Raw genomic sequence first — 13,338 nt, 5'->3', positions numbered from 1 at the left:
TTCGACTGGGCTCCGTCAAGCGAGTGTCAATGGTAGCGTACCGTTGTGGTACGTTACATGTGCAACATTTTTTGCACTCTGCAGTTTTTAAAAAAAGGATGCATATGTGTGCTTTTGCAGTAACGTACAGTGCACGCAACGTGAAGAGTGCTGTAAACTATGGCGACTATATTATGTGCAGTAATTTATGCACGTGACGTGTGCGATAAAATAAAACTCACGATTTAATCTCATTTAATCCAATGTTTGAGCTTCGTCAGAATGGGATTGTATTAAACGATTTAAGTCAGTGCAATGGCTCGAGTTCTGAAAAAGGTTCTACGAGTATTTTAAAAACACTGACAGAAGTATACATGATTATACTGTAGGCCTGTCTGTTGTCTTTTTGCAATGCAATTTGTAAAACAGGAAAATTGGCATTTTACAAACGAGCCATTTTTTACAACATACATATTTTTTTCTTAACATAAGCTACAGTATGATTGGTTTACGCACACAAATTATAATGTTTCCTCTGAAGAAACAGCTGTGTGATACTAATGCTTCAGCAAAATTGAGATTTATTCATTTAGCAGACGTTTTCCCTCAAAGGGTACGTACATCTCAGAAAACAAGAGTATATTACACCGACAGAAGGAGAGATTTGGATGCAGACAGGTAATTCTTGAGTACAGCTAAATTCACTACTAATAGAGAATCAGGGGAATTTATGTAGCATATACAGAACGATCCTCAAAATGTCAAAATTTTATACTGCCACTCTCTCCTTTAACATGAGGCAGTCCTGTGTAAATTTTGATTTTAATGTGTCCCAGGCATTTCAGAGGTGGAAGAGTCACACGCAAAACAAAGGAAAGCACTTAGGCAGTTTAAAAATTTAGCCATTGCAAAGTTAGCCTTTATCTGTGTCTTTGTGTGTGTGTTAACCAGTGTGTGTGTGTTTGTGTGTGTGTCTTTGTTCTTGTCTTGTTTTAGTGACCAAGGGGTCTGGCACATCTCATTGGAATGTGGGCCACCCTCAGTGAATCCAGCCCCCCCCCTCAAGTTGTTCAGGCCTGCTTAGCTCACTCTCTCTCTCTGTGTGTGTGTGTGTGTGTGTGTGTGTGTGTGTGTGTGTGTGTGTGTGTGTGTGTGTGTGGGGTCAACTCCCACGTGCGAAGAATGCTGTTCCATTAACATTCCTTTGACTGGCCCATTTGTTTTAACGCCTCACGCTGCAAATAACTGGTATCTACAGTTCCTTCATTAACACGTAGAAGAGCTGAATGAAAAAAAGTCTGTTAACCTCCCTTTTGTCCTTTTCTCAGTTGTATTTTATGCAAAATGATCAAGCAGCCAGGGTAAGTTGTGTGAAATAGCAAGTGTTACAGAAAAATTGATTTAATAGTTATTTTAATGCTTTTCCCTTAACCATCTAAATAATAAAAAATAAAGTGCAAAAGCCAAAGATAACTAAGAAACAGACAGGCAAATTACAATGCAAGGAAACATTACATCGCTGCTGGTTAGATACTCTACAATGATACTAAAAGTATCCCACAAAAAATGTTGTACAATTGAACGCTTGGTGACGTCTAGAAGTATTATAATCCACGATGAGAGCTATGAGGGAAAATCTGTAAAGTATTTTATTGAACAATCTGTAGTGTGCTTTATTTGGTATAATGAACACAGTCCACTGTGTGGTTAACGTACAATCTCCATTTATAAAATCTGCTCTTTTTAAGTACAAGGACAACATTGCACAGTGTAAAAAGTAAAAAAAAAAAAAAAATACAAAACAGTATTTATTTCCTTGTCTTTATCAGCAGTATATTTAGTGTAATACTTAACAATATTTAACTTACAACCTTTTACTTGGTTGTCTCACAGTATAGTATGTATTCCCTCCTTGTTCCTTTTATCAACTTTATTAACTGCACTCTTCTGCTGCTTGCTCACAAACACTCTGAACCCATGAAACACATCCCTTTCCCAAGTCTCCAACAAGTTCAAGCTTTTGTCCATGCTGTTCCTCCAAACGTGAGAGTTCTCAAGAATGCACAGGTCCCTGTCTTGTCTCCATGAATCCAGCACATATACTGTACATATTTTATGCCTTTCCATGACATATGTTTCCAACGGTATTATGAATCCCAGTTGTCTGAAAAGTGAAATGTTCCAGCGGCATTAGCAGGGTCTCCACAGCATGTCTTCATCTGAGGAAGAAGGCTTCCAGAACAGGTAACAGGTTTGAGTACGTGTGTATGTCTGTATTGTATGTTTCCAGCTGTAAACTCTTGGTCCCCAGATTCAGGGAGACTGTCCTCCAGGCTGAAATCTCCCATAGTCCAGAACCACCTTTATGTCCCTTTCTTTGACTCCCATTCCTGCATATAAACAGTAGGTGCTTAGCTTCAAGTCCCAGCTCCCATAAGTCTTAAAATGAATGCATTTATATTTGTCAAAATTGTATACAAATTTAGAAACTCTTTAAAAACAATGCAGCACTTGCTCATTCTGCATGGCGATAATCCATTATTAGGCCTTATCATCAAGCATTAGTCAGTTCTGAAGTAGTAACATAAAAAGTGTAAAAAACAGAGCACATGACCAGAAAAATGGAAGAGAAGAAAATGCATTCTTCTTGAACATAATTTCCATCGTAACTGACAACAAAAAAAATCTCAGAATTTAAACGTTCTAGAGAACAAGTTCATATACAAAGTTTAAACAACATAACTATAAAAAGACGCTGTCCAATACCAAACCATCACAATGCAAATATTTACATTTAATTCTGTTTGTATTAGGTTCTGTGATGTGACAATGCCACGCATATGCACACAATTTCCTGTATCTCTTACCTTGGCCTTCTGCATGACATTCCCCTTGGCAGATGCGTAGATGGAGGAAGGGCGCTTGCGGATTTCTGAGGCACAGTTGACTGGTAAAGATGACTCGCTGTAGGGGCATTCTGTTTTACTGCCCTGGAGCCGTTGTTGGAGGAACAACAAACCTTGTCAAGCTCTAACATGTGATCAGGACTACACATAGACACTCTGACACACCTGAGCACAGATCAGATAGCTTGAGCAAAGGTGGTGTCTTGGCAATGAGAAGGAAATTACCATGCTGGCTGGCTTGACCTCCACTGGTGCCCCCAATACTCCTCCTGCCAGGGACTTCTTCAGATTCTCCTTGACTTCAGTCAGCTTGAGTTCCAGGTCCACTCGATCAGCCTCCTTCTTCTTGCAGCACTCCTCCAGCTCAGCCAAACGCTCCTCTAGGGTTGTCTTTTGCTTACCTGTACAGGAAAACTCAGAATGTTAAATCTGGTGGGTGTCTGTACCTTATACTAATTCCTATTATTTGACAGTATAGCTCACACACCATACAATAAATTGCCAAGGTAATATTTGGTATTGCCAGAAATGTTCTGGAACTGTTGCAAGTGGTAATCAGGGCTATAACCAGAATAAAAATGTAAAGGTAATGGCAGGGACAGTTCACGTGACCTGGCAAACAGGTCCATATTTCTCTGTCTGATTTATTACACATTATCTAGGTATGCCTTTGTCCAAAGTTAAATGTATGTAGCTTGTTGTTATACAAACCTAAGATGATAGTTATGTACCCATTTAGACACCACAATTCTTACTTAAGTCAGGGTATGGTGGTTATAGTGGTTAGAGCTGCTGCCTTTGGACCCAAAGGTTGCAGGTTCAAACCCCACTGTAGTACCCTTGAGCATGGTACTTGCCCTAAATTGTTCCAAGAAATTACGCAGTTGTTTAAAAAAAAAAAAAAAAAAAAACTGGTAACAACACTTTAAGAAACGAACACAGCACTTTCAATTAGATAAAATAATTAAGTTCATGACCCCTAAGCCTATTACGACAGCCACCACTTTGCAGGTACATCCAAGAAACCATTTCTCATCTTTTTTGTTTTTCGCCTCTAGGTGGCGCTAACACTCAACATGAAATAACTTCAGTTTCTTGAGGAGAGTGGAATTGATCCCTGATGTCCCATGTCTGTGGCAGCCAAACCACAGTATTGTACATTTAGTCCTTCTTTGATTTGTAAGTAAAAGCAAAATGATCTCATACACAAAAGGCAAATGCTGAATAATTTTTTGAAAAAAAATCCTTTAAATTCGATAACTGATCACTATATGTTTTCAAGAAGTGTAAGATTTTTCAGCCTCTCAGTACCTAATAAAATATTTACAGTAATAATTTAACACCACAGTACTAAGTGTGCTATAATTATGTCATTGCTTAGCTGATAGTTTTTTCCAGAGTAACTTATAATTTTACCAAATGACACAGTTGTGTACTTAACTGCAGGACTTGATGCTACACACAGAAAGCTGACTCATGGGACAAGTCTGTGCGCAGGGATTCAAAGTGTGGACCTGTTGCATGGTAGGCATGGAAGGTGTTTGTGAGTGCCTTGTCTTTTTCTGGTCACCTGCGGCACTCTTCAGCTCCTCTTTAACCACCCTCTTCTCCTTGCGTAATGAGAGCAGCGCGCTTCGGATCCCGTCCCTCTCTTTCTCCAGCGCCTCTTTCACGCTAAGGTATTTGCGTGCATCTTCCTCTGCGCGGGTCTTTCCGTACTTCCCGTACTGATTTGCATCTGGGAGGTGGGATGTCCAGAAAGTGAGAGAAGAAAAGCTGATAAAGGATGGCTGGAGAGAGAAATTCTTACTGAGTAAAACAAGTATGCTTTCTTCTTCCTAATCAGGCACTTTGCACTTCTACACTCTAAAGGTTCAACCAAAGTATCAAAGGCTTGACTCACAGGGTTGTGGGAAGGTAGGATAGCCTAACACTCCAATCTCACTCTTCAGATTACACAGAAACGGGAAAGACTGGCAGCACAGAGAAATTGAGATCGACTTGTAAATCTCATGTTACTTTGTGTGCTCGCTGCAGAGGCAGGCAGCCTTTGAATCAGCCGCTCCAAAATGTTCATGTGATGGTCTTGAGATCATGAAGTTGAATGAGTGACACAAGCGATAATTGATGACGAGAACCAGGGACAAAGTTGATGGGCACTAATTCTGTTAACCACAAGAGGCCTTACAACCACTAAGGCTTCTATTGAAAGCCTCCCACCACCATGTGTTGCCTGATATGGTATCACTTACTGACACAGATACCAAAAGATAGATCAACCCCTGCTTCTGTGCCGCGACAAACCTGAACAGTCCCACAGTGCAGGAGGGATTTCCAGCTATCCCCCAGGCAATTAAATTCCACTCAATGACGTGACCTCATTTACACTCTCCCTGCCACACAAAACACTTGATGTGGAGCACGGACGCCGCGGACACCTACTGGAGCCGTGTCGTTTGACCGTGACTGCTGGGTCCACCTGCATCTCTCTGTTGGAGAAAGAGGAGTGGCGCTTCACGGGTGCTCCTGCCTTAGGGCTCTGCTCCTCTGGCTGCCAACGGAGGAGAAAGAGAAAGAAAGAGACAAGGGGAGTAGAGGAGGACAGTCAGCAAGTGCCAGCAAATGCTGTCTCTACCCAGACAACTGAGTCACAGCAGAGAGCAGACAAAGACGATAACTATCATTCACATTCCTCTGTGGTATATAACAGAGTACGTTTTAGAGACTCTGGCCTTCAAGCTGTAATTATCCCTTTCACCTAAACAGTGTACACAGAAAGTGATGATAGAAATATTCATTTTGCAGGTTAGATCCAGTTCTTCTTCCAAAATGCATCAGTCTCTCAGCCAGTGCTGCAAGTCTCAGAGAACTTGGTTTATCATGTACAAAGAAGCTGTCGATGATGCTATAATGTAACTACAGTGATCCATTCATAAGTGAAGGGAAATTATTTGTTTTGTATCCTTGAATCAGCTCAGGTGACCCATAAGTCAACTAATTAAAGTGTCTTCAGAAAGTCACTTAAAAGTTATTACTGTTAAAACAAACAATGTTTCCTGTCAAAATAATCCACCACTTGTTTAATTCCAGAGGGAAACTGCCATTTGGTTTATTTTGCACTATGTCCTTCTAGACTTTAGTGAAACTAAAGATGCAGTGTCTGATAATATCTTGTTAAAAGCACACAAAATCAAGGCATCCATTAGACGCAACTCTTTCGTTGAGCTTTAAAGCTCTGGGACTCCTGACTCCCTGTCTGTGCCCCTGAGTAATGGCCAGAAAGGGGAAATTAGAGATGAAACCCAAAACTAAAGCGACTGTGCAGAGTCCAGTTACAAATCAGACAGTGTAAATGGCATAAATCAAGTGTAGGCCTTGTCTAGAAACACCTGTTGTATTCTGGGAGCTGATGTTGCCAGAATGAGTTCTTGTAGTCTAAGCAACGTACAGTATACAGCTGTGATAATAATTATCTGCTAAAATAAACTCAAGCCTGTCTGAGCAAATAGTCATAACTTCATTGACAGCCTTCTTACTAAGACATACCTAATATCTTGATTTCTTTGCCTAGTTTTATCTGTTTTTGGCTTAATAAGTGAAAGGAATAACAAGTATCAAACAGGAAGTAATTCTTATGACTCATGCTCTTTTTCTAGGTAAAATTCATACTTGAAGAATAGTTGTTATTTTTGTACTTTCATCAGTTTTTCATGAGTTCAACATATCAGTCTGGACACAAAAAAAACCGAGAGTATTTCCTCATGGCAAAGTCAGAGCAACCCACGTTCTCCTTCCCTCATATAAACTGACAACACACACCGTCACACACATAGTCCATAAACCTTGTGGCTCTCGGACATCCCTGAAAATGAAGAACAGAACTTAAGCTTGAGCAAGAACAGATAGGAGAGGGAGATATTCTTCCCCTGCTAGTTTAAAGGTGCCGAGTGGATGTGCTTGTGTGTATGTATATGTCTGTAACACAAACGCACGCACAATCTCAGACAGCTGCACCCTTATTTTTCTATGCACCTCAAAGGAACACATCCGTCTTGGAATTACTCAAGTCCATACCACTCACCAAGACTGCATGGCTCATATCTGAACACAAATATGAACAAAGATTAAAAAGATTTATCAGTAGATAACCTGCAAAGGACGCGCGTGACAAGTTTCTTAACTGACCAAGAAAACATTGGCTTTTTAATTAAATCAGCAATTAAACATTCTGCTATTATAAACTTTGACCCTCAAGATTCATTCTGATAGAACAAAGTGAGACTGCTCAATGTCTTCCCTTGGGTGACACATTAAACCAAAGGTTTCAGTGTACGGCTTCATTTATAAATATCCATTTCTCTGTGATGTGTTCAAATAATGCTCCCAGCTATTTACAAGACTTGATCAACTGCTACACCCCAGCCAGACCCCTTCGCTCATCTACTTCTGATTGCTTGGTGGTCCCGCGTGCAAAAGGTAAAGCATGGAGATTCTCGGTTCTGGCTCCGTTGCGGTGGAACGACCTTCCCCTCTCACTCAGAACTGCGGAAACTCTGTCTACATTCAAGAAGGATCTGAAAACTCATCTTTTCCGGACTCACTTCTCCCAAGATCTCTCCAGCTCATGTACGGTGTAAATGTTCATGCACCATAACTTCATGATCATCCCCAGATAAGCCTTTATACAGCCGCTACTCTGGCATTGTATGTGAAAAAAAGAATTGGTAGGAGGTTATCAGGATTCATCTATCCTGCATTTTATGCACCTACTCGAGCGATGAACATCGGTGCATCAAGGGGAAAGTAACAAAGAGGTTTGCTTAAAAATCACGTCTGCAGCTATGTCTCTTTCTTTTAATGTAATGCACAAATTGTATTTTTGCTGAGATGTACGTCGCTTTGAACAAAAGCGTCTGCTAAATGAATAAATGTAAATGTAAATGTAAATGCAATGCAATCCAATGACACCCACACACCTGAACTTTCTCATACGGAACCTCATCATAGGTCCTGGAGTCTGTGGATGCACTGCTGGAGGAGGTGGCCCACCTGAGGAACAGACCAGAAGAGACCATCAGGGAGGACCATCACACTTTACAGTGAGGATTACCTGGCTTTGGACTAAGAATGACAGGCTTGGCCTTTGTTATCATTACAGTTCTCTTTCTACTAACAGGTCATCTGCATTCATTTAGCATTTCATTTATGCAAAATTTTAACATTATATAACATGATATTTTTACTGTGATCTCAAACCGTTTGCATCAATAGATCATTTATAATAATCTATTATGGATGATTCGGCATACCAGGAGAAGTTTAAGCACAAAAACAGATGCAACGTAATCTGGGAAGGTCTGGACTTGCACGTGTTTTACGTGTTTTTCATTGAAAAGCTGGAAGTCCACGTTTCAGATTGTGAACAGCGGCTCACTCTGCCGAAGCTCAATCACCCGGCCTGCAGAGCATACGCAGCCGTGGCTCTACAGTGACTTACAGGAAGGAGTGGCGAGCAGCATCACGGATGTTGGCGATGGTATCCACATCCACGTAGTCGTAGTGCAAGGACTCCGGACCTGAAGTGCAGCCTGTCTCAGCCATCAGGATCCCTAGCCAGCGACCCATCTCCTCCGAGCAGGTAGCCTTGAGGGTAAATGAGAACAAACAGAGGATGGAACACATTAATACAACCAGGTTACAAACACAAAGACTAGAACTCATTAATTTAGCAGAAAATTTAATCCCCCTTCAGCCCCAGTACCTCCAGCGCAGCCACCTCGTTGCCCCCCCGCATTATTCGGAGGGCGAAGGGGTGCTTAGGTCCCAGCCCAGGGACCACCTCGCAGCCTTGCAGTGGTATGACGTTGATGTGGGTGCGCAGGTCTGACCGGTCCCGGTGCAGATATAAGGAGCTCCCACGCACGCTGCACCACCTCTCCTTCCAGCACTGATTCACCAAGACACCCAGGTAACCTGGGGAGGGAAACGGGTGGAGTGAGGTGAGGTCAACAGAAGGCAGGGGCAATGACAGTGGGATCAAAGGAGGGAAAAGGGTGCAAAAAAGAGGGGTCAAAGGAGAGGATGGAGAGAGGGAGGTAAAGGTAGCAGAAAGACTTGGAGTCAAAGCCACTGAGTCAAGAGCAAGGGGGGGAAATCAAGTACAATTAGCAGTTGAGGGCCATACTCACCACTCCGAGGGTCATCGTCATCAGGGGAGGTGTGGTGGTCCCCAGGCAGCGGGGGCTTTTTCTTCGAGAAGCTGATAATCCGGGTGATCTTGCGCCCCGCTGCCCGACTCACTGACCCGGTCAACTCTGATAGTGCAGCCCGCTTTGCCTTACCTGGGGACGCACACACACAAACACATGCAGGATTCAAGTTTAATCTCACAGCATTGCACAAAGAAACTAAAAGAGTGAAACCGACAGAGCAAAATTATTATTGTTATGCCAGCATTATAATTGTGTTGTGATAACAATAACACACTCAAAGATGAGCACACCAACAATCATCTGTTTCCTGGCAGGTGGGAAGTTGCTATGCACAGCCACATCTGAAACAGAACTGGAAAGAACCGAAGCCAATATGTAGGAAAAATGAATGCTACGCTGCGAGCAACACCGGAGGTGCGATGCGTGATAATTCGGCACGTTAGCATAGGACGAGACAGGCAGGCCACAGGAAACGGACATCAAGGGCAGGACAGCGGTTAAATGCTGCACCAGGGATGCTTGTTGCGTCAACAGTGCCGTGCGGCCGGGCGTGCGTGGAAAATAGAGCTGAACATCCATCCGCTAGAACACTGGATAATTACCGTTTACATTAATGCATTTCTAAAGTTTTTTATATCTCAGACAACGGTGCTTTTTCCACGTATGTAACTAAAGGAAAACTATTTCAGACCCTGGAGATTCTATTTTAGCTGCATATACACATGAGGATTAAGCATCGCTGCCAGGTTACGCTGCTCAGTCTAAACACCTCCTTCTGATTTCTCCATTTTGGTTTCAAGCAGATACTGGAAGCCAGTGATGCAACAGTACGTTTCTTTAGCTGTTTTTTTACTGCAAACATTCACTCGGAGATAACGACTCGATCTCTGTCAAGCCCTCCACATGAAAAAGTCCAGTCCTTTTCTCGCAGAGCTCTGAAGGAAGGGAAATAATTAATCAGTGGCCTCTTTGGCAGTGGAAGGAGTGCGCAGGCTCAAGAGCCATAAGCCAGGGAGGGAAGGTCGGTGGGTCACGGGAGGGCAGCAGTGAGTCTGGTGTCCTCGGATACATGAAAGGAGCAGGAAGAGGAGCTGAGGTCAGATTCTTCCTGCCTGGCCTCTTCCTGTCATTGTCCCTGGATGATATCACAGTGCTCATGGGTGACACAGGGCCTGTATCAGCACCAGGGGGGTCTCCAGGGATGTGCAGGAGGTCCAGGTCTGCTCAGGCCAAATTTGGACTTCCTCTTTTTACATTTACATTTATTCATTTAGCAGATGCTTTTCTCCAAAGTGCCGTACATCTCACAGAAAATACAATATGTCCATTACATTAGCAGAGAAACTTAGATGCAGATGCGTGATTGTAAAGTACAGTTAGTTTGTTACTTTTCACCATATGAACCAATGTACATCACATGAGTAGCAAATACTCGACAATTCCTACATCATAAAAGACAACAGGTGTTGCAGCCATTCAGGCCTTAAGTTGTGACCAAAATGTTCACGTGGCTTTGATTTCTCTTCTGTTGCCACTTCTGAGTCTGAGCTCCTTTTTTAAAACTGCAAGATGAGATGAAAGCATCTGAAACAAATTAATAAAGAGAAAGGCCACAAGGGTGTATCTGACATAGAAAACCACACACACAGATTATCTGAACTGCTTGTCCCATACGGGTTCGCGGGGAGCCGTAGCCTACCCGGCAACTCAGGGCGTAAGGCCGGAGGAGGAGGGGACACACCCAGGACGGGACGCCAGTCCGTCGCAAGGCACCCCAAGCGGGACTCGAACCCCAGACCCACCAGAGAGCAGGACCCTGTCCAACCCACTGCACCACTGCGCCCCCTCCCCCCCTATAGAAAACCATAAAGACAAAAAAGCAATTTCAGGCATACAGAATGACAGCTATGGGGGCCTCACCCTGATCACGGCCCTCCCGGGTGACGGGGGATGAGACGTTGTCCCCTGTGGCCACGCTGTCCGAATCAGATGTCTGCTTGTCAGCTGACAACCTCTGTGGGATGAAATGCCATAACAGAAAAAAAGTCAAAACACGGTAAGAGCACAGGAAAGAACACGGAAAACTGAGACGTCCACTAACAGAAAAACCACAAGGTTTACACTCACAGCAACACGCACAGTATCACCATGTACAACCCACTGTTGTACCCCCACCCTCCACACACACGGTATACTGCAGGCAGAGAAACACAAACACAGCCTCAGTCAGGAAACGCACTCCCTGCAGTAGCTTCCCACATGGCCACAACCTCGCTCTCACAGTCTTCAACTGCAACCTTAAATCTGCTCCAGTTTCTCTGCTTTTCTTCCAAATTCAGACTGCAAGGGTGAGGCCTTGAAATAAATCATCCTGCCTTTTTTTTTTTTTTTATAACTTTGACCGATGTTATCTACTGCAAGCGGCCAAACAATTTACTGCGGTAAGAATTACACTTTTTGGTTAAAAGCAGGCGCCATCTGAGTAACCTTGAATATCAGTCTCAACGATGCGTTTACATTGCGTGTTGATGTGTAGAGATCAGTGCATCGCTCTTCTGCTCTAAGTCAGCCTGAGGCAGATCATCTCTCATCTGGCATGTGATGTTATGGTACAGTATCTATTATTTCGGGTGGGAGCAACATGGGTCAGAGGTTGGAATGGGGTCTAGGTCAAATCTTTGTGCCATGCTAAGATGACCACCAAAGCACATGTATCTGTCCAGAAGGGGACATATCACTCTCTCTTTACTGAGAGGGCTAAACATGTTATACTGTGTATGGTAGCAGACTGTAGCAGGAAGCGAAAAAGAAGAGGGCGAAGTACAACCTTGTCAAGTTCCACCTTTCGGACGATGGAGGGAGAGCCGGTGCCGTCCAAACCAAGACCGCTGCTTCCCTGGCTGCTCACCTCACGGATAATCTGTGAACACATGCAGCAGCGTAAACAAAGGTGCCCTTATTTTCTGAGCCACGTGACAAGCTGAATCAAGGACCGCATGGAAAAGTTTAACTCTAGTTTATGCTCTCCTTATAAAGCTGAAATAAAAAAGGAAAACATGGGTCATGCTTGCTAAGTACATAAAACTTTTTATCTTTTTCAACATACTGATTTTACCCCGGGGAGCGCGGTGGCGCAGCGGATTTGGCCCGGGCCTGTTCTCTGGCAGGCCTGGGTTTCGAGTCCCGCTTGGGGTGCCCTGCGACGGACTGGCGTCCCATTCAGGGTGTGTCCCCTCCCCCTCCAGCCTTGCACCCTGTATTGCCGGGTTAGGCTCCGGCTCACCGTGACCCCGCTCGGGACAAGTGGTTTCAGACAGTGTGTGTGTGTGTGATTTTACCCCTTTTCTGATGTTGAAAGAGAACATCATGTTCACAGTGTGGTCCCCAACAGAGGTCCCCGTGGGTTGGTGGATATGCAGGTTACCACTCGAGCACTTAACTTGAATAACTGTTGGCCATATTGAACTAATTTAACTTTCCCCTGCAGTGTCGAGGACTGCAAGAGCTTTAAAGGGACCTGGAAAGCCTGCAAATGCACTGTGTTTGAGGGAAACCTGAAAGTATGAATTCTTGATGTTTAAGTGACTTCAATCAAACTCCTGACTGTTATGCTAATTGACCATTTGGTCTAAATTCCTGCCAGACCTGTTTATCTGGTGGCCTTTGTTCGAGCTCTTTTCAGTAATGTTAATTGACCAGTTGGTCAGAGAAGGATTTGACCATTCTGATGTGGTTTGCTATTGAGTCTGAATAGGTTTAGTCATCATTTCATATGTAAATAACATTCTTTCTTTCTGTAAATAACTTTCTGTAAATAAGAAATGATCCTTTTATTCAATTTATTGTGGTTCTTGGCCACTTAAATTAGTTAGCATAGTAATTAAAGAAACTGGCTTCAAATCTTCAGGTTTGTTAGTTCAAATGCAACCTTCCCTACTCTTTCAGTATCCTTAAGAATGTACTTTCCATGGCCTGGAGTGAGGACCCTCGCAGCAGAACACTTTTATTAGTAGGGGGTGCTTGGGTAAGAGATAGGAGCAAGCTGTCCTTACTCTGATCCAGCCCTCAGCCTGCTCCTTGCTCTGCACGGCCAGTACTAGGGCCTCACCGCCGGGCAGCGAGAAGCGCAGCTCGTGCTTCTTTCTCCGCCCATCTTTGGGCACATAGGTCACAGTGCACAGTTTGAGAGGCAGGTCCATGTAAGGGGTATGGTCCTTGGAGCTCTTGTAACACTGGAAAAG

The 13,338-nt window shown here is 43.5% G+C and overlaps 1 protein-coding gene across 4 annotated transcripts in view; it reads right to left on the bottom strand.

The window, feature by feature from the left end:
* Positions 1–1,502: 1,502 nt before the first annotated feature.
* Positions 1,503–13,338, bottom strand: part of LOC108936869 (actin filament-associated protein 1-like 1) — a 32,001-nt gene continuing 20,165 nt past the window's right edge. For all 4 annotated transcript variants that reach the window (XM_018756509.2, XM_018756512.2, XM_018756507.2 and 1 more), the window contains exons 8-19: positions 13,150–13,329; positions 11,925–12,017; positions 11,018–11,111; positions 9,074–9,226; positions 8,647–8,858; positions 8,383–8,528; positions 7,862–7,934; positions 5,328–5,436; positions 4,456–4,623; positions 3,111–3,286; positions 2,847–2,969; positions 1,503–2,369 (exon numbers count right to left, since the gene is read on the bottom strand). In XM_018756509.2, coding sequence (XP_018612025.1) covers positions 2,343–2,369; positions 2,847–2,969; positions 3,111–3,286; positions 4,456–4,623; positions 5,328–5,436; positions 7,862–7,934; positions 8,383–8,528; positions 8,647–8,858; positions 9,074–9,226; positions 11,018–11,111; positions 11,925–12,017; positions 13,150–13,329 — 1,554 coding nt within the window. In that variant the 3' untranslated portion in view covers positions 1,503–2,342. The remainder of the gene's footprint in view (positions 2,370–2,846; positions 2,970–3,110; positions 3,287–4,455; positions 4,624–5,327; positions 5,437–7,861; positions 7,935–8,382; positions 8,529–8,646; positions 8,859–9,073; positions 9,227–11,017; positions 11,112–11,924; positions 12,018–13,149; positions 13,330–13,338) is intronic.

This window comes from Scleropages formosus, chromosome 13 (genome assembly GCF_900964775.1).
Source record: "Scleropages formosus chromosome 13, fSclFor1.1, whole genome shotgun sequence".
Lineage (NCBI taxonomy): Eukaryota > Metazoa > Chordata > Actinopteri > Osteoglossiformes > Osteoglossidae > Scleropages > Scleropages formosus.
The sequence above is the reverse complement of the archived record's forward strand: the minus strand, read 5'-3'. Positions and strand labels throughout refer to the sequence as shown.